The sequence below is a fragment of the Cervus canadensis genome, chromosome 25 (assembly GCF_019320065.1).
Source record: "Cervus canadensis isolate Bull #8, Minnesota chromosome 25, ASM1932006v1, whole genome shotgun sequence".
NCBI classification, from domain to species: Eukaryota; Metazoa; Chordata; class Mammalia; order Artiodactyla; family Cervidae; genus Cervus; species Cervus canadensis.
Genome location: NC_057410.1, coordinates 23659716 through 23680890, shown reverse-complemented (window position 1 = coordinate 23680890; position 21175 = coordinate 23659716). Strand labels below are relative to the sequence as shown.

The window sequence follows — 21175 nt, the reverse complement described above, 5'->3', positions numbered from 1 at the left end:
TAGGTAGACTGGGTCCCTTAAGCTAAACAGGACAGTTGAAGGACTGTTGCTTCATGTGACTAAAACATGAGATGAATCCTCCCATGTATTGAATAGTTTGCATAATAACAAACACTAACACTTACTGAGAAGGAGCCAGGGACCAGGCGCTGTGCTGAGCACTTTTCACGCATCGTCTCATTTCATCCTCACAGACAAATGAGGTAGGCATTGTTATTCTTCTCACTGGATAGGTGAGGGAACAGAAGCTTAGAGAGCCCAGGTCACTGGCTCTGGTCACACCGCTGGCAAGGAGGGAAGGCAGGGTTTGTGCCCAGGCAGGCGGCCTGGGCTTCCCGCGTGGCTCAGATGGTAAAGAATCTGCCTGCAATGCAGGAGACCGGGGGTTTGACCCCTGGGTCTGGAAGATCCCCTGGAGAAGGCATTGGCTACCCTCTCCAGTATTCTTGTCTGGAGAACTCCATGGACAGAGGAACTTGGTGGGCTACAGTCCATAGGGTTGCAAAGAGTTGGACACAGCTGAGAGACTAACGCACAGGTTGCCTCCCAGAACCTCTTTGCTCAACTGTCTCCCTGACAGCTCAGCTGTCGCTGGGGGCTGGTTCCAGAACCAGGGCCAGGTGGGTAAGAGCGAGTGCAAACCCTGGTGGGATGGAGTGGAGGGCACAAGCCTGGTCTAGACAGGCAACCCCACTTCAGGCCAGCAGGTTGCCTGGAATTGCAGAACAGTGTGGCCAAAATGTCCCTTTTTTTTTTTTTTAAATAGGAAGCTGGACACCCAGATTTTTTTCAAAAGTGAAATCTATTTTTTTAAACATTGACAAGTGACTTAAAAATGTATACTCACTGGTGGCGATGGGGAGGGGGGTGACAAACCGAAATCATTCATAGTCAGGTTTAGTTTCCTGTGTATCCTCTGGTAGTTTCTTTTAACAGATGACTGTTACCTGGAGGGGGACTAGGAAAGCCCTAGTATGCACAGAATTCATTACTAATGCCATGAGTGATCTCTCTCCATGGGTACAGTCCCATTGCATGAAAATACTTCACAAAGCAGAGTGCTTCTTTCTGGAGAGTAATAATGAAATCTTTCCATCTGATAGGCCTGGAATGAATCCTCCCCTTTCCTCCTTATCTTTCTCCCTCTCTCCTTCCTTTTCCCCTCCTTCCTCCCTTACTGTCTTCACAGTCAGATATTTTCCTATTGATGTTAGAAGGAAAGTTCAGTGTAGAGAAAAAACAAAAGTTTCCTTTTCTTAATGGTCAAAGAAAAGATCTTGAGGCCAAAAAAAAAAAAAAAAGTGGCATCTTGGGGTTGGGCTTGGCAGTCAATGACTGATGCTTATCAAGCCTGGTCTGAAACCCTACCAGCACTGCGGGCTCTCCCGGGCTGTGAGGATGTCACGCTGCTTGCTCTCTTGTGACCTCACGGAGAAGAGCTCACTCTCCACGTTACACTTCAGAATGTTTTTACAGCCTTCCACTGTGCCCCTGAATTGTAGGCCTCCTCCCCCTCTTAAATACCTGGGAGAAGAATTGTAAACTAATAACCAACATTGGTATGGAATATAAAGGCTTTTGTAACATATGTTTGAATCTCAGCTGATACAGCACTCCTGTAAGATAGGCAAATGGATATAGAACCCCCTTTTTGAGGCTTGATAGAGTAGCAGTTTGTGATTTTTTTTTCCTTCCATTCCATAAGAGAGCAGTAGCCATGGAGGCCTGAAACCCGGAGTGCAGGAGCCCCTGGCTCCCCCAGGCTTCCCTTACTTGCCGCTCTCACTTCTCACCTGGTATCCACAGGTTGGGGGATTGTGGTAGGTGGGACAGCCAGTAAGTTCAGAGCCCCTGACTAAGGTCTCCACCTCCCTGAAACTCCAGCTCCATGGCATGGGCATGGGGAAGGCCCTAAACCAATGGATGGCCCGAGGCCAGCCTCCTCTCCAAGCCTCCCCCCACTGCCTGTCACCTTGAGCCATTGTTCCCCAAGCTGGGCAGAAAATAGCTCACTCAAGAGAATTATTTTTGTCTCTGTTAAACTTCAATTCTAGGCTCCTGATGAGCCTGGCTGCAGAATTGTTTTTCAGGCTAGGAGGAGTTCTGGGAAAAGTGAGGGGTTGGGGAGTAAAGGGGAAGCAGTGGTTGGAGGGGTGCCACCTCTCCCCCAAGGGGCCATGATGAGCACAAGCACTGGTCCTCTTCCCTAAGACGCTGCCCATTGGGCGGCCTGACTAGTGGCCAAGAGTGTGCAGCCTGCCCAGCCAGCTGGATGCTGTTTCACTCATGGCTCCTTTCACCAAGTGTAGGCCCTGAGCAGGTCCAGGGATGTTTGCCTCTGCCTGAAGCTGTGTTGAGTGAAGGTAGTGGAAACTCTGTTACATGATGGAGGTCCACGTGGGCAGCTGGGGGGCTGCAGACGGCTGACTGCCAAGGAGGGAAAGAGGTTTTTGCATTGGAGACCTGGGCTCAGCTCCTCCCATGCCCTGAGGCAGCACTGAATGGCACAGTTCAGTTCAGTTCAGTCACTCAGTCATGTCGGACTCTTTGCGACCCCATGAACCGCAGCACGCCAGGCCTCCCTGTCCATCACCAGCTCCCAGAGTCCACCCAAACCCATGTCCATTGAGTCGGTGATGCTATCCAGCCATCTCATTCTCTGTCGTCCCCTTCTCCTCCTGCCTCAATCTTTCCCAGCATCAGGGTCTTTTCCAATGAGTCAGCTTTTCACATCAGGTGACCAAAGTATTGGAGTTTCAGCTTCAGCATCAGTCCTTCCAATGAATATTCAGGACTGATTTCCTTTAGGATGGACTGGTTGGATCTCCTTGCAGTCCAAGGGACTCTCAAGAGTCTTTTCCAACACCACAGTTCAAAAGCGTCAATTCTTCTGTGCTCAGCTTTCTTTATAGTCCAACTGTCACAACCATACATGACTACTGGAAAAACTATAGTTTTGACTAGATGGACCTTTGTCATCATACTAATATCTCTGCTTTTTAATATGCTGTCTAGGTTGGTCATAACTTTTCTTCCAAGGACTAAGCGTCTTTTAATTTCATGCCTGCAGTCACCATCTGCAGTGATTTTGGAGCCCCCCAAAATAAAGTCTGTCACTGTTTCCACTGTTTCCCCATCTATTTGCCATGAAGTGATGGGACCAGATGCCATGATCTTAGTTTTCTGAATGTTGAGTTTTAAGCCAACTTTTTCACTGTCCTCTTTCACTTTCATCAAGAGGCTTTTTAGTTCCTCTTCACTTTCTGCCATAAGGGTGGTGTCATCTGCATATCTGAGGTTATTGATATTCCTTCCGGCAATCTTGATTCCAGCTTGCCCTTCATCCAGTCCAGCATTTCTCATGATGTACTCTGCATATAAGTTACATAAGCAGGGTGACGATATACAGCCTTGACGTACTCCTTTTCCTATTTGGAACCAGTCTGTTGTTCCATGTCCAGTTCCAACTGTTGCTTCTTGACCTGCATACAGATTTCTCAGGGGGCAAGTCAGGTGGTCTGGTATTCCTATCTCTTTAAGAATTCTCCAGTTTGTTGTGATCCACACAGTCAAAGGCTTTAGCATAGTTAATAAAGCAGAAGTAGATGTTTTTCCGGAACTCTCCTGCTTTTTCAATGATCCAACGGATGTTGGTAATTTGACCTCTGGTTCCTCTGCCTTTTCTAAATCCAGCTTGAGCATCTGGAAGTTCATGGTTCATGTACTATTGAAGCCTGACTTGGAGACTTTTGAGTAATACTTTGAAGCTAGTAGTAATACTTTGCTAGTGTGAGATGAGTGCAACTGTGCGGTAGTTTGAGCATTCTTTGGCATTGCCTTTCTTTGGGATTGGAATGAAAACTGACCTTTTCCAGTCCTGTGGCCACTGCTGAATTTTCCAAATTTGCTGCCATTTTGAGTGCAGCACTTTCACAGCATCATCTTTTAGGATTTGAAATAGCTCAACTGGAATTCCATCACCTCCACTAGCTTTGTTCATAGTGATGCTTCCCGAAGCCCCCTTGACTTCGCATACCAGGATGTCTGCCTCTAGGTGAGTGATCACACCATCGTGGTTATCTGGGCAGCACTGAATGGCACTCTGTGCCGCAAATCAGCTCCATCTTTGCCCCAGGTACCAAAGGAAAACAAGGAAGAGGAAGAGGGCCAAGGGGTAGGGTTGGGGGAGTTTTAGTTTGGAGAGAGTTCAAGGGTTAGGACAAAGGCTGCTATTTCCTAGCACTTTGTGGCCCCAGGGAAGAATCCTCCAGTGGTTTGGCCTGAAACAGTGAAGCAAGAGGGTTATCTTCAGTGATAGCTCTAAGGGCTATCAGCAGTGAGCGTGGACTTCTGGACTTGGGGTATGGGCCAGCAGGGGCAGGGGACTTCCTGCACATGTCCATGGTGCAAGTTGTGTGTGACCATCATGTGTGTGTGTGGCTGATGCCCTTAGAGGGATTCCTGGGAACAAGGAAGTGACCTGTGGACTGGGAGGCAGGCATGGACCAAGCTGGCTGGTGGACACAGGTCTGGGGACTGGTCGGATGTGAGATAAGTCAGGTCTCCCTGTGCCTGGCAACCGTACCTGGCTGCCCTGGACAGATTGATGCATTAAATAAGGATTGGCTGGTCATATGCCGCTGAGCTGTTTACAGCTTCCGTCTGCCCTTGTTGAACCTTTTCTTCTCTCTTTCGCCTTTCTCTCACATTTTCTTATTTAGCTGGACTGGATTTTCCAGAATTCTCCCCTCTACCTTTCTTCTCCCACACAATTACTGATGGTCTTCTTCCCAGGGCAAAGCGCCAGTGCAGGGAGGCCCGCTGCCCAGCTGACCCAGGGGTCCATTCTCCATGAACCATAGAGTAGGAAGCCCGTTTTTACTTCCTTCACAAAACTCAAGGTCAATTCAGGTTGGAATGGGAATCTGAATGGAGTCTGAAAGCCTTCGGTTGCAAAATACCACTGCAACAATTTAAAATTCCTGGTATTCAAGAGTCAGCGGGTTTACTAGAAGAAGTACTCAGTAGTGGAGAGAATGGAATTTACTTCCGACTGAAATGAGTGTAGTTGGTTGGTTTCTGTCTTCCTGGTGCCCCCCACCCAGCCAGCCAGCCATATAGAACTAGTTTCTCTGCCTCCAGCATGCTCTTTCCGTTTTGCCTCAGAGACTTTGCTCATTTGGTATCACCTGCCTGACCTCTCTCTATCCTCTCACCATGATCATGTTAGAACTACGGTCCTTCCTGTCTCCGTTGGGAGGCAGAGAAGTGACATCCTCTAAAGAGCTTCTCTGCCTCTCCAAGACCAGGCCAGGTGCACCCCCCCCACCTGGTCCCGTCACACCTGTGCTTACCTGCATTGCAGCCCAGATCTGAGTTGAAGATTCCTGTCATTTTCTCCCTGTAGACAGTAAGCTTCACGAGGTTGGGTCTCTGTGCTGCTCACCATGGTGTCCCTGACTCCTTGTGTAGAGCTTGCCGTGTAGCCAGTGCTTAAAACCAGGCAAGGGTCACCATCAGAGATAAGGCATCAGAGACCAGAACCAGTGGCCACCACAGTGTGAAGCCAAGAAGAATTGCTGGGGCCTCCCTGGTCCTCCAGTAGGGTCCCCAAGAAGAAGTCTACACAGCAGGATGGCTGAAATTCTGACCAGAATGAAACTCTGGAAAAGCTCTCTGGAGGACATCATTCTACATGAGAACTGAGGAGCAAGCTGGGGGTGACTAGGTCTGCCCTTGAAAGTAAACAGGAACCTCCCAGCTTGGCCTCTTCCTGGGAAGCCTCAGGAACATAGGAGGACTGCTCACCTCCTCGCGAATAATGCTGAAGACAGACAGGATGTCTTTTGGTAAATGAGGCTTCCCTGGTGGCTCAGACGGTAAAGAATCCGCCTGCTAATGCGGGAGACTCGGGTTTGATCCCTGGATGGGAAAGATCCCCTGAAGAAGGGAATGGCTACCCACTCCAGTATACTTGCCTGGAGAATTCCGTGGACAGAGGAACCTGGCAGGCTACAGTCCATGGGGTTGCAAAGAGGCAGACATAACTGAGCAACTAACACACACAAACATGGGACTCAGCATGGGGCTCAGAGAGAGTTATCCAGCCCTGCCCATCTCAGAGAACCTGAGGGACCTCGTGGATTTCTGACACAGGCCTCAGAATCTATCCTGGGATCAGTGGTTGGCTTTCCAGGGCTGCCAAGAGCAGGGGGCAGTCAGGAGTCCAGGCCCACTGAATCAGAACCAGCCCAGTGCCTAGGTGTGGGGCCATGACAGAGCCACTGGCCTCTGCAGCCTTCTGCTGCCTGCAGAGGGGCAGGAGTGAGGGGAGAAAATGCCACTGCCCTGAGAACACACAGGAGGTGCCATGGTATGCTGAGCCAGTGTCCCACCGTGGACAGAACAGATGCTTGATGAGCCCTGGACGACAGAGGAGGTAGGAGAGAGACTTGGGGTGAGAGAGGAAAAGGGCCGGCGATGAGCAGAAGTGATTAGTAATTGGTGGCACTTTGGTAGCCACAGTGTCATCTTCTCTGTGGAGGAAAAGTCCAGATGTGTAGCTCAGCTTCTCTGCTTGTCGGGGAGAGAAGAGAGCAACCCATTCTCCCCATCCCTAGCAGCCAGATTTTTGGGAGCCACAGCCAATGGGTGGGGTGGTCAGTTTTTTCCCAGTTAAGAAATGTGCCTTTCTGGGCAATGTTTGTTTGGGGTGGGGCTTTGGGGATCGACAGCAGACTTCCTGACCTCTCTGGGTCCTGAATTCTTCGTGACTGTACTAACAGTAACTGCTGTAATAATGAGAGCAAACATATAAAACTCTGGTGTGCTGGGCATCATGCTGAGTGCTGCGTGGAGAACTTGGTCCCCATGACCGGCTGAGACCTGGGAGCCCTCAAGTCTCTGTTCATAGATGAGGACACGGGGAGGGGCTCTGGGGGAAGCGGGACAGTAGTCAGGTAGCCAAGGTATCAGGCTGGCCGAGTGGTTGTGGAGCTGAGCAAGGGCTGTGACACCAAGGATCTGGAATATCTTGCTTGGAGCTGGCAGGACCTGGGGCTTGGGTACTACCTTTCCTGCAGTGCAGAAAGAGGCTGAGTGATGCCTAGATCGCACTGATCCCAGAAGAAAAGCGAGGAAGACCACTCGCTTCCCCTGTGGTGGTCTCAGTTTTCTTCTGCTAGGAAACCAGAGAGATTGAGCTGCAGCTACGCACGGGCTGGTTCCCATGCTTCACTAGTCACCGTCACTGCCCACACTTTCCGGTAGTTACCTGGAGAGCAATAATCAGCCCAGAGATCTTGTTGACAAAGCTGAGGGCTGAGTTTCCACTGGGAAAAAAAGCAGCTTGCAGGAATAATTGTTGTTGATAAGAAGTGGAAACATATCTAAGTAAACTATGAATCTCCTGTTCTACTGCCTAGAGCCTCATGGATTCCTGCCTCTGGGTTCTGCTCAGCTCCAAGAAGCTGCCAGTTCTCCCAAGAATGACAGAACAGTCTGCCGAGAAACAGTCTTGATGAATGGCCAGTAGAGTGGGTGTCTGTGGCATGGTTTCTGTGGAGTGACCCGCTACCCCTTGACCCTGTAGGAGTCAGTCAGTCCAGAGTGAGGTGTAGTCCCCAAAAAGTTAATTAAGAAGCACTTTCAGAAGAAAAATTATTCCTGAAACCGCTGGGTCATCAGCCACTTGATCTACCATGCTTCAGCCAGCCATTAAACAGTTTGATCCACCTCAACCTTGTTCCTAGAGCCGCAGTGCTCAGCGTCAGCCTCCCCTGGAAACAGCTAAGCCTGAGACGGAGGTGGCAAGAAAGTTTGGAAAGGTTATATAGCTACTCACACTCTTCCATAGGCCCTTTTCTTGGGCTGGAAGCTTCTTTCCAGGTGAAGGCCAAGGAGGCAGACACTGTCTGCATCGACCGCCTTATTCACGGCCCTGGTGGGAATCATGACCATACCTGGGATGTGTATGAAGTCTAAATCAAAATGAAATGTAGCCAGGCTAGCTTCCTCTGCTTCTCCCCCTGAAACCTCACTTGCATCATAAACTTTGCAGAGTTTTTCTATTTTTTCATGACAATTTTCCATCAGGTGAGGAATGGGTTACTTTTTCAACTGTGTGTGGTGGCGTCATATGGTGGCCCTGTCGACCCCTCCTCAACAGACCGTGTGGGAATGGCCTGATAGATTCATCATAGATGGCTATGAAGAGCCGGTCTAGGACCAGTAGTTGAAAATTATTGGGGCTCTTTCATCTGTGCGTAATGAAAAACGTTCTAAGCATAGAGCCATCCCAAGAGAATGGGTTGGCCTGGGAGATAGTTCTCCAACAGAAAAGATATTTAAATACAGGCTGGAATATTATAGAAGGGATTTAAAATGGTTGGACTAGGTGATGTTCAGTTTTCTTTCAATCTTGAGATATTCTGAGATGACTGGTACCCTTTGGGTTTTACTTTGGACATTGTAGTCTGCAGAAAATAATCTCCAAACGCTCTCGCCATATTTAAAGTGTGTGTGTGTGTGTGTGTGTGTGTGTGTGTGTGTGTGTGCAGGAACTGAGGAGACGGTTGGGGAAGAAGGAGTTACGCTGAGTTCTAACTCTGCAGTGCACCTTCCTCTCCCCTTGCTCTCATGTCCACTCTGTTCCCTCTGAGCTTGTTCCAGAAGGCAATGCTGAGACTGTTCTGGAAAAACAATGTGGGTATATGTTGGGGATGGGAGAGAAGGAAGAAAGGGCATGACCACAACTGGCCATGAGACTAAGCTGAGCCTAAGTTATACTAGAATAAAGAGACGGCAAGTAAAAAATTGGGTAGGTCGTACGGTGTTCAGCACTCTATGGGCAGAGTTGCAAGGATGATGAAATGAAAACAAGAAAAGGGCGTGCACGCATAAGCCCATGTGCAATTGTGGCTGGCGTGTGCAGAGGCTCATCCCCTCCAGAGACAGCCCAATGTGTGGTTGACTCCATGTGTGCCAATTTTAGGAAGAGGAGGAATTTTCTCCCCCTCTGCTGGGAAATCACATAGCTTTCCATTTCTTTCTAGAAGGAGAGGGAGCTTTGAGCTAATGTCCACAGTTAGAAAGCCCATTCTGATCAGTCCATTCCCAGCGCAGCTAAGCAGGGAGCCTGCTGCTGGGCTCCCAGCCCTCACAGGACCCTTGCAAGGGGCCACATCCCTCCTGTTCTTCCGGGGCCTTAGCATCTGAGGGTGAAGGGGCCTCACCTGTTCCTGGGAGGGTCAGGGAGAGAACTCAGTGAGGGAATTTCATTCCTGACTGATCTTAAAGCCTCATTATGGTGGGAATTCGGCCTGGGAGTTGCACACTTTCAGACCTGGAACAGACCTTAGAGATCAGACCTCTGTCCACTGCTTGTTCCCCCCAGAGTCACAGCTTTGCCGCCCTCAGGAGTCTGAGGAGGTCCAGTGACTGCAGCAGAGTTAAACCCAGCCCAGCGGCAATTTGATCTTTGTCTTATGAGGGCTCTGCTCCAGATGACTCTGCCGCCCCAACCCCAGAAGACTGTCCTAAGCGAAACTCTGCCTGGGGGTGTCCATTCAGCAGAAGCCGCTGGAAGATGGGGTGCCTGCTATGTGAGCTGCCAGGCAGACGTGTGGGAGAGGCGGTGGTTGTGGCTTCAATGACTGGAAGGAAACATGTTATCTCCTCATTTCTTGCTAAGGCAGGGTCAGACCTGGGGTCAGACTCCGGCAGGGGTTTTGATGTGGGATGCCGAGCCTGGAGGAGTGGAAGCCAGGGGAATTCTGCACAGCCGAACCACACCCCCTCTGCTTCTCTGAGGCTCAGTGCTAGGGGCATGGGTATTTTAAGGCAGGGGCAGGAGGGGGTGGCTTTGGGGACAGTCCCAGCAAAGGTAGTGGGATGTTCTCATACTCAGAACATGAATTGGGGGTGGGGTTGTATGATGTGGCAAAGAGGGTAGTATTAAGTTGTTTTTTTCCACTTGTCCTTTTTTCACCCTGTGTCTTTGCCCCACTTTCCGTGAACTTGGACCTACAGGACCATCTTTCCTATAAGGACCACCCAGTAGTGCAAAGTTGCCTGGGAAGGAGAGCTCCACCTTTTGATCGGGGTTTTCCTGGATAAGAGGAGTTGCCAGGATGAAGAGAGATCCTGGCTGATTTGGGAGCCTTGGGAGGAAAAGAGCCATGACATTCTTCCGTGGTGACCTGGGGATGGTCCTGTCTGTTCCTCCCTGACTTTGTGGAGGTGAGGGGAGTCCAGGGCTTAGGGGGAGGAATCCACTGAGCTATGTCCCTTAGGAAAGGTGGCAGAGTGGAGATGCAGGGCTCAGGTGCCTCGGTTCAAATCTGGGCTCCAAAGATAATCATCTTCTCTGTGCCTCAGTTTCTCCATACCTAGAGGTTGTTGTGAGGATTAAATGACTGAGTACACAGGAGGAATCTTGAGCAGGGTGGGAGTGATTACTAGCGCCCCTGCCAGTGGTTATCACTGGGCTGGAAGAGTGGAGAGGAGAAGACGGCCGCCCTTTATCGGCCATTGCAGGCAGCCCATCCTTCTCTGGTCCCTGGCTTCACTGCTGGTCTGGCCGTGGGACCCTGGGCAAGTCTCAAAGTGCCCTACCTGGAGTTTGGTTTTGCCATCTGTAAAATGGAACTGTTCTGCATCTTGCAGGACTGTTCGGAGGTTACATGAGATCCTAGGTGGGAAGCTTAGCAGTCTGGCATATGGTAGATATGCGTCCACTTTTTCTGTAAGTTCAGGGATGGTGAGCTACTTGGATCTCAGATCTGACTTCTGAGTGTCTTAGGGGCTGAGGGCAGTGGTCCTTTCTATACCCAGTTGGCCCTCACCTCAGACTTCTTGCGGAGCAACCCAGGAGTCTGGGAGATTGCCAAGGCCGTGGGTTAGGATCCCAAAGAGCCTGGTTGGCTGGGGGCCTTGGGCAGTACCAGCGGAGGGAGCAGAGGAGAGCCTGGGGGCAGTGGCAACTGTCTGTGCCCTGCAGGTATCCCTCCTCCACCCACAGTCCTTGGGAGGGGGTCAGCCATGTCCACATTATCTCAGTAGGGTCCCCTGACACTCTCCTCGCATGTTCCTTGGGGGCATGTGGGTCAGGGGGCTGGCAGTCCTAGGACTGAGCCCAGGTCTGGATACGCCTTGGGCTCTCCCCACCCCTGCCTAGTCAGACCACTAAGAGGCAGAGAAACAAAAGCTAAGGGCCTGAACCTTCCCCATGGTGGGGGGTTTGCCTTAAAGGCCTTTCCAGGGCTCAGGGTCAGACACCTGTGTATCTATTATCTCCCAAGCTACTTCCCATTGGTGTCAGCGAAGGAAGGAAGAGTGTGTGTGTGTGTGTGTGTGTGTGTGTGTGTCTGGGTAGACAAGTAGTGCTGGGTGTGGGTGAAAGTGGGAAGGGTGAAATTCGACCAGACCCAGCTTGGTGACCCATCACACCACTAAGACCCAGAGTCTGGACACCAGAGTTAGCCTACCTTCAGCGTTCGCCAAGGCCGGGGGTGTTGAGCATGTCTGGGAAAGAGCTAAAAGTGGCAGGAAACATCCTGTTTGAAAGCCGTGCGTTGCTGTATTTAACCCCTGCAGCACCTGCTCCACCTACACCCGCTCTCCACAGACCGTACATCCCAGACACCTGTCTTTGAAGCCATCCCAAGAGGCCAGGCCTGACTGCACTGTCCCCAGTGCCCGGGCGCTGGTCTCCTTCCCACCCTCTAGAGCATGCCAGGCCACCCTCTGGCCCTGCTCCTCCGAGCATCCCTAAAACCTGGGGTGGGGGCTGCAGGAGCATTCGAGCTCCCAACACCCTCTGCAGCAAGGAGGCTGCCTCATCTGCCCTTCCGCTGGACGCTGCTCACGCCCTCCCTCAAGAGAGGGTGGATCCTGGCTGCCGGCTGGGCTCCTGCCCCTTCAGCCCTGCCAGTGATGATGTGGCATGCCTGCCCCCAACAGATCACCTCTGTCCAGTTTTCAGTCCCCGTTCTGAGGACCAAAGTCCCTGGAAAGAGGCTCACATCCTCTCTGATGGGCTCTCTAGAGCTCCAGTGGTGAGATCAATGCAGGGCTGTACATAAGCATTTATTTCCCTTTTTCATTTCAGAGTCCTTTTGGCTGGAAGCATCTACCAACCCTCACAGAAGTGCGCCCCCAGGCCTGACTTCCCTGTCCCCCTGCTTCTACAGGTGGGTGTTTCCCCCTCGGCCACAACCTCTGGGCTTTTTGTTTTTGAGGGGTGAGGCGGGCAGGGATGTTGGATGGGGGCAAATAGGAAGGCGGTGGTCAGAGGGAGGAAGAGATACTCCCTGCCTTTGGCAGATGTGGGTCGGTGCATCCCGTGTCAGCAGAGTCCACAGCAGCCCGAAGCTGAGACCCAGAGCTGGGCCCAGGTTGGGGTGGGGAGGGGCTTGCAGACACCCAGGCCAGGACCCCAGGGGGTCATCAGCATGGCAGTATTTCCAGCCCAACTCCCATCTCCTTTGTCTCTCCTGCCCTCCACAGTCTCTGCCCTTCATTCCTAGCACTCCCAGCTCTCAGGCCATAGATGCCTGGACCTCTTCTCCACTTCTGGACTCTGGTCCTGGGTCCTGGCTTCTTGGTAGCAGCATGTAACCCTAGGCAGGGCTGAGTTGTCTCTTAGTTCACCTGAAATTGTCCTGCTCACTGTGGGCCTCCGGCTGCTGGGTCCAGCCTTCGGTTGGGCCTAACCCAGTGCCTGGGGCCCCACTCCAGGGGCCAGCAACCTTCCTGACATCACCCTGTTACAGGAAGGCACAGTTGCAGTTCTGTGTTGTTGCATTCTACCAACTCTCATGCGTCATCACATCTTCCGTGAGCCCAGATGATGCTGAATACTTGTTAAGACTGATTTGACCGATTTCCCTCCACCCCCACATTTAATTTCTCTTTTTTCCACCAACTCCACCAGATGTTTGGCCACTGAATGACACAGAGTCTGTAGCAACATCACCATAACGGGGAGTTGCAACATCTCAGCTGACCTAGGGTTAAGCCACAGGCATCCTAGACAGTTTCTCTTCCTGGGGCCCCTGGGGTCCCTGCCCACTCTGTGGATGTGTATGTCATGCTCCAGAAGCCTGGAGTCAGCATAGACTTCCTAAGGGTTGTGGGGACAAGGCTGACAAACTAAGGGCGCCCTCTCTTTTATTTTTGTTTTAACAATTAGGCAATGTTTTATATATACAGATGAGCATATAAAACAGATAATAGTATTTTAGTAGTAGTAGTAATGGGGCTTTCCAAGTGGCTCAGTGATAAAGAATCTACCTGCCAATGTGGGAAGCATGGGTTTAATTCCTGGGTCTGGAAAATCCCCTGGAGAAGAAAATGGCAACGCACTCCAGTTTTCTCGCCTGGGAAATCCCACCAACAGGGAGCCTGGTGGGCTACAGTCTGTGGAGTTGCAAAGAGTTAGGCAAGACTTAGTGACTAAACACACACACACACACACATACATACACACCATAATACCTACCACTCAAAGAAATTGAATATGGCTAGTATGTAATGCCTCTGCAAGTCCTCCCCAATCTCACTCCATCAGAAGTTTCTGTTAATCATTCCTTTGTTCTTTTTTTTTTTTAAGTGTTTCTCTCTCTGTCTCTGTGCATGTGTGTATATAAAAACATTATAGCTTAACAAGTATCAACTTTGCTAAGATTGGGCTGGGCAACAGGGTCACTGTTATTAAAGTTCCCAGGAAAAGAAAAGCTGAAAGAGAAAGTTGGAGGATCTGCTAGGTCTGTCTGTGATCAGGGCCCCTCTACCCCTTCAGGACTGGCAGTACCTGTCCTTATCGGTCCCATCTCCTTCCTTTAGCTTAAAACTCTTTGTGGATTATTTTTTTGCAATATTAAGTCTTTGTTTAGTGCCTTTGGTAACTGTAGTTGCTAGAGAACCTCAATGTTTGGGCTTCTCTGGGCCTCGTCTGTAACAAGTAATAATAGTAGTACTTGCCTTGGGACTTCCCTAGAGGTCAGGTGGTTGGAACTCCATGCTTCTCCTGCAGGGGGCACAGGTTCGATCCTCGGTCAGGGAACTGGGATGCTGCAAGCCTAACAACATTAATAACGATAATAGTACTTGCCTCATTGGAGTGAGTTGAAGATGGACTGAAATAAAACCCTACTGGTCTTTGACATACCTTGGCTCAGGTCAAGGGCCTCGTCATTGGAAAGAAGCTCGGAGCCCCCAGTGGCCCCCGGAAGCTACCTTTCTCACTTCAGTGGGAGGACATGGCACTGTGGTGTGGGAGGGGATAGGGTGCTTGGCCGCTCACCACTGACTTTCTCACTTGGTTTCCTTCTCTCCGGAGGGACCCTCCTGCCCTGAGGCCAAGGCACTTAAACCTGTGGTGACCCTTGTGAGGACTCAGATAAAACTGGGAGGCAGCCCAATCTGAAACCGTCTCACCAGGCAGGAGGGACCCCAGACATAGCCCTGAGCTAGCAGCCGGCAGGACTGCAGGCAGCAGGTGAAGTCGAGGTCCCGGCCTGCCTGAGGGAAGGCTTGTCAGCTGCTTCCTGAGAAGGCGCTCCCAGAGCTATTATATTTTGTCCCCTCTGTCTCTTTTCCCTCCTTCTTCAAGTGTGAAATCCATCTGTAGATGATAATGCCTATTTATAAAAGCAGTGTCTGAAAACAAAATTAGTTCCTGGTATACGACTCACATTACTCAGAAGGACGTTCAGAACAATGTGTTGAATTTACATTGAAGGGAGAGAGGGGAGGGAGAAGGCTTTGATGACCTTGCTACCAGGACAGCAAGGACACCAGGCTGTCCGCCCTGAGCCGCGGGGCTGCTTGGAGCGGGCGTGACAGGGTCTGCTGTGGGCAGGTAATCTGCCCTCTTCCCCTCGCCCTCAAGGATAGAGGGGCAGAAGGTGTCCCTCTGTGTACAAGGCTGTTGGAGGCCCCCCTTCCCTTTTGGAGGGGACCCTGGGCGAAGAGCCCTCTGACCTGCAGCAGGTCCACTGCTGAGGTGCAGCTGAGGCCAGTGGTGTGTGTATCATTCATAAGAACCTTCCTCACACCCAGTGAAGTAAAACGCATTCTTCAGATGAGGACAGTGGGACATAGAGAGGCGGGACCCCTCACTCAAAGAAGCCCTGCCCATAGGCACCAGACACGGCCTCTGGTCCTCCGCGCTTTGACGCCAGGCCACGGCCATGAGCATCGCCACAGCGCCCCCTGCAGACGCGCTCCAGCCTGTCTGGGGAGACCCGCTTCTGCTCGTGGCCGGCAGCCTCAGGAGGGTGAGCTGGTGGTACCCAGAGCCAGGAATCGAGGGCACCCAGGGTCCCACTGAGGCCTGGGCCCTGGGGAATGGCTTGGCTTTGCTGAGCTCCCGGCAGAAGTGCTGCCAGCAGCCTCATCCCCGCCTGCTGTTCTTGCAGCCATGGAGGCGACTGCGGCCAGCACGTCCTTACCTGACCCCGGGGACTTTGACCGGAACGTGCCCCGGATCTGCGGGGTGTGCGGGGACCGCGCCACCGGCTTCCATTTCAACGCTATGACCTGTGAAGGCTGCAAAGGCTTCTTCAGGTGAGTCCCCTGCAAGGGCGAGGAGTAGGGGGTGAGGAACAGGGTTTCCCGCAAAGGGACCCTGCGTGTTCTGTGTCTCCTTCCTAGCCAGGCCCAGGAACACTCCTGGTTCTCACAGCCCCCCAGGGCAACAGGGTCTGGTTCTTCCTCCTCTGCCCTCTGCTCCAGCTTGTCCTCTGGCCCAACTGCTTCCAGGGTGGCATGTGAGCCCCCATCCTTCCATCACCCCTTGGCACACAGCCCCCTTCACCCACCCATGTCCTTCCAGAGTGAACCACCTACCATTGCCGATCAGAGTTTCCTAGTCCAAGAGATGCGCATGGCCTCCAGGAGCCCCAAGAACTTGTCCTCAGAGCACCCACCTCTGTCCTCTTCTTTCTGACCACCATCCAAACAAACTGTTCCCTGGAGCAAGGGAAACGACATCCCTGGTTGGACCTCCATATTTGATCTGTGCACCATGACTTGCTCATCAAAGTTGGAAAGCCAACCTCAGAGTGTGCAGGAAAGCATGGGCATTCCGGTTCGGTCAGGGCTAGTTTCTCTGCCAGCAGCCTCTTCTCTTTTCATGCAGACCCAGCATTACCAGTGCAAATTGTATGGGAAAGTCCTGGAAAAGCTGGACAAAGGCTATTCCCATCCAGAGCCAGGGAGGGAGAAGAGAGAAGTGAGGACTCGCAGGGTGGGATTCAAAACCAGGAGAAATTAGCATTTTGCATATTTTGGAGAGAGAAAGAGAATGCCACCTGGAAGAAGGCGGCCAAAAATGAACTTCTATATAATAGTCTTGCTGGGGGTGAGTAAAGCTAATGGCAGGGTTTTCCATCAAAGAGAGGAAAGAGTGAATCAAGTCCAGAACAAGGAACCCATTTCTCTGAACTGGCACTGAGGGCAGCGTGAATCAGAGGCCTCAGGACTTGTGTCGTGGTCCCCCCACCGCTCAGCAACCCCTGGGCTCTATAAATACAGGCTCCTGACTCACCTGCCCTCTGAGGCGGAAGCTGGCAGGCCTGGAGTTTGATTGCCGTGAGCCTCCGTTCTGAGGCCCCTTAGAGTCTGAGCTGACTGATGGCCACTACTCCCTCCGCAAGGTCTGGCGTTATGGTCAGCAAGCTGCTTTTATCTTGCTTCCCTGTCCTCCGTCTTACCTTATAACTTTACTGCCTCTGCCTTGATGACAGCCCAGGCTGCACTTTCTGAAGAGCCAACATCTCTGTTGTTGTTTGGCTTGAATTCTGTTTTATAAATACACACAGTTGATCCTCATTGTTTGTGGAGTCCATATCTGCAAATTTGACCACCTGGTAAACTTTACTTGTCATCCCCAGATCAATACTTGCAGCACTGGTGTTTCTGGACACGTGTGGAGTGGAGAAAAATTCCATCTCGCATTGCACACGTTCCCAGCCAAGGCTGAACCAGACATCCTGCCTTCTGTTTCAATTCTTACACTGTGAACAAGTGTCCTGTTCTTGGTCTATTTAGTACCATCCTTTTTGCATCTTTGTACTGTTTGATAGTGATTTCACTGTGTAAGATGGCACCCAAGCATGGTGCTGAAATTCTATCAGGTGCTCCTAAGCATGCGAAAGCTGCAAGGTGCCTTACAGAGAAAAGACGTATTAGACAAGCTCTGTTTAGACATGGGCTATAGAGCTGTTGTCTGTGAGTTCAATGTTAATGAGTCAACAAGATGTATTAAATGAGGTGCATTTAAACATATGACACACAGGAAACAAAGTTATTTACTGATGGATTAATGAAAACATTGTGACCAGAGGCTCACAGGAACCTAATCCAAATTCTCCTGGGAGTGATGATTCAATATTTGCTGATTCACCATTCATGGTGGCTTTATGAATGTAACTACCACAAATAACAAGAATAGACTGTCTGTACATAATTTCTCCTCCTCTCTCCACTCCACATACTTCTCCTCCTTTGCTTCATCCATATACTATTTGATAATCTTCCACTTTAGTCTGTTTCAAATAGCTGTTTGAGAATTCCATTGTCAGTTGTATCTGTCTGCAGAATCCTCATCCTGGGTAGGAAGGCCTCTGTCAGAAGGAGGTCCTTCTCTGTGTTGGGTACCGCATCCTTGAGAACACAAAGATAGCACAAGTCCTTGCTCTCCAGAAGCTCTCTCAGTCCTGCAAGAGCAATTCTCAAGGAAAAAGCATTACCTTAGGGTTGAGCCACTGACTATATTCTAACCCCTAGGGTATAAGCCCGTTCGACCATTTAGTGTTTGATTGACTTCTAAATCAAACAAAATCGCTCTAGAAGTGAGTTGTGGTCATTTCAGCAAGTCTAAGACTCATAATCAAACCAAAGTGTGATTATGGGGGTTGGTCAGTTCTATTGACCTATGGTCAAGAATTAGAGACTATTGCCAGCCTGCAAGCCATTTCATGTTGTTTCTACTTCCTGCTCCTCTGGAATACATGTAATCCATACAGAAAGATGCTATTTCCAGTGAAAATAAAAGGTTGGCATGGACGGGCTTCTAAATGGTTATATGTCTTGGTAATATGTTAACCTAATATGTTAAAAGGCAAAAACATCACTTTGCCAACAAAGATCCGTATAGTCAAGGCCATGGTTTTTCCAGTAGTCATGTATGGTTTTGAGAGCTGGACCATAAAGAAGGCAGAGCTCTGAAGAATTGATGCTTTCAAACTGTGTTGCTGGAGAAGACTCTGAATACTCATTGGAAGGAGTGATGCTGAAGCTGAAGCTCCAATATTTTGGCAACCTGATGCAAAAAGCCAACTCATTGGAAAAGACCCTTATGCTGGGAAAGATTGAAGGCAGAAGGAGAAGAGGGTGACAGAGGATGAGATGGCTGGATGGCATCACCTATGCAATAGGCATGAACTTGGGCAAACTCTGGGAGATGGTGAGGGACAGAGAGGCCTGGTGTGCTGCAGTCCATGGGGTTGCAAAGAGGTGGACACACCTAGGTGACTGAACAATGTTAACAACCAAATCATAAGCAAGAGCCACAGGGGGGAAATATGTAGGTCTACTATAAAGCATAAATATATAGATAGATCGATAGATAAAGATATATATAGAGAGAGAGTGAGTGATGATCTGTGGTTGAATCTCTGGTCATGAATGGCTTTGTCCAGATTCTAATATAAAGGAAGGTATAAGGGATGAGAAGAAAATCAGAAAGATCCCTTTGATGAAGAGAATGAAGAATATGCAGTTTAAAATCCTTGCCTGGAAGGCAAGCCTGGGAAACAGACCACCGTTTGCCTCTCTGTTTTGTCATCTTCCTCCTCATCAGGACACCATGAAGCTGGTATGTGCAGTAAGTGCCAAATTGACAAAGATGATGTGGAGCAATGCCTCCTTATTTGTGAGCCCCAAAGTGCTCAGGGACCTCATTAATGATGCTTTTGGGGAAGTGTAGGCTGGTGAGGATCCAGGAACATGTGGAATGTTCTGGCTCTCAGGAAGTTCACCCAGATGATATTTGCAGGAGCTGTGATGCAAAGCGAGGAGGAGAAATGGGGCAGATGTCCAGCGACTCAAAGTGCTTAAAGGCAGTAGAGTAAATCGAGAGGCAAGGAGTGGCCACTCAGGGTATTCCGTGGGCACAAGTGAATCAGTCACTAAGAGGTCAGCGTTGCCAGAGAGAACTTTGTCCAGGTCAGCTTGGCAGCTGCTCAAGGATGTGAATGGAAGAGAATGAGGGGGTCATGTTCAGAGCAGCCAAGAGTAATGTTTGGAAGTTTGGGTGGAGAAGCCAGATATTTGGAGAGGGGATGCCAGTGGACGCGTCAAGAAAGGCAGCTCCCTGGACATGACGAAGGTCGTACATTTCTTTCTGGTCAGTTTTATTTCTTTAGGAGCCCAGCTCTCCTCAGGGTTCTCTGGTGTGAATTCCCTCTCGGCACACCCTGGGAATCCTCCCCATGCCCCAGCAATAGAGGTGCCCATGGAGAGGATGGGCAGAGGTCACCCCCACTTCCAACCTGCCCATCTCGGGTCCTGCCTCTGTCCTTCTCTGTCCTACATGAGTCCTTCAAACAGCACCTGCTTCCTGCCCGTGGACTCTGGAGGGGCAGACTTTTGACACCTGATTCAGCTGGAATTGAGATATGGTAGATTCATGTTAAAGACCATATTACGTAAGAATCCCATAGGCTTTGGAATCCAACCAATCTTGATTCTAATGTCAGTTTTCACACTTTCTAGCTGTGTGACATTAAGCAAATTATTTCACTTTCCATTGCCTTTTTGTACCACTTGTAAAATTGGGAGGATACCTATCCCACTAGGCTGTTGAGAGCATCAGAGACAATATGTAAAGTGCTGGAAGAGAAGGCTCTCGATAAATGGTGCTTGTTATCACTGTTCCTTTGCAGTTTTGGAGAATAGATAGTCCTCTCCTATCCTCTTTTATGGGACCTGGAACATATGTAACTGTGATGTGTCAGCAAGGGTCTCTGGTAAAAGGTCCACAAACAGGAGTTAAATATCAGATATGAGAAAGCAAGGGCTTGTCCGGGGAGCTCTAGAGACCCTCATGTCAGTCAGGAACTCTGTGGGACCTGATTGGCACTCAGAGAGACAAGACATTGGTACTCACAGAGGGCTGTGGGTCTAGACATCAGAAGCAACAACACATGAAGCAACGATATGTTTCGAGCCTCTCTGCCTATGGAACCCCACACCAGGCACGCTGAGAGTAAGTGGAGATGTGCTGACTGCTCCCAGGGTCTCGGATTCTCATGGGAAGGTTACGCACTGCTGTCTTCAGCCACCGGTCAGCACTCCCTCCCACTGCCCCTGCCTGCCAGTCCCTCTCCCTTCCCTTTATTTAGTGCTTAAGCACTAAAGGTGCAGTAAAGGTCCTGCTTCCTTTACTTAATCCTTACAACACCCCCTCTGTAGGGTTGTTCCTATTTTACAGACGTGGAAACTGAGACATGGGGAGATTAAGTGACTTGCCCAAGGTTGTGCATTAGAATTTAAGCCCAAACAGATCTATGTAACCAAAGCCTGTGTTTCATTTAAATTTTTAAAATAGTTTTAAAGGGTGGTGTTTATTTGTTGCTGTATTTGGTCCTATGAATAACTCTTGTGAATTTTTTTTTTCTTTTTAGATGTAGACAGTTCAAAAGGGGACATAAGTGAAAAATAAATCTTCCCAATCCAGTTCTCAGGTCCCTACATGAGACTGGTCTACCCATTTCCAGGATGAACTCCTGGAAATGGCTTTACTGTATGAATAAAAGCTCTGTGCAGTTTACATACTGGTAGACACAGGCAGATCTTGTTTTATTGTGTTTTGCTTTATTGCACTTTACAAATGTTGTGTTTTTTACAAATTGAAGGCTTGTGGCAATTCTGCATTGTCAGATGATAATTAATAGTTTTCAGTGAGAAAGTATTTTTTAATTAAGGTGTGTACATTGTTTTTATAGATGGAATGCTAGTGCACACTTAACACAATACAGCATAAACATAACTTCTACGTGCACTGGGAAACCAGACATTTGTGTGACTCTCTTTATTGCTATATTGGCTTTATCGCAGTGGTCTGGAACCATAACTGCCATGTAGCAATATATGCCTGTCTTGCCAA

The 21175-nt window shown here is 49.9% G+C and overlaps 1 protein-coding gene across 1 annotated transcript in view; it reads left to right on the top strand.

Moving 5' to 3' along the window:
- The window catches only part of VDR (vitamin D receptor), a 56179-nt gene that overhangs the window by 9511 nt on the left and 25493 nt on the right, over positions 1-21175 (top strand). Inside the window, exons 2-3 of the mRNA XM_043446489.1 lie at positions 12110-12191; positions 15423-15570. Coding sequence (XP_043302424.1) covers positions 15425-15570 — 146 coding nt within the window. The 5' untranslated portion in view covers positions 12110-12191; positions 15423-15424. The remainder of the gene's footprint in view (positions 1-12109; positions 12192-15422; positions 15571-21175) is intronic.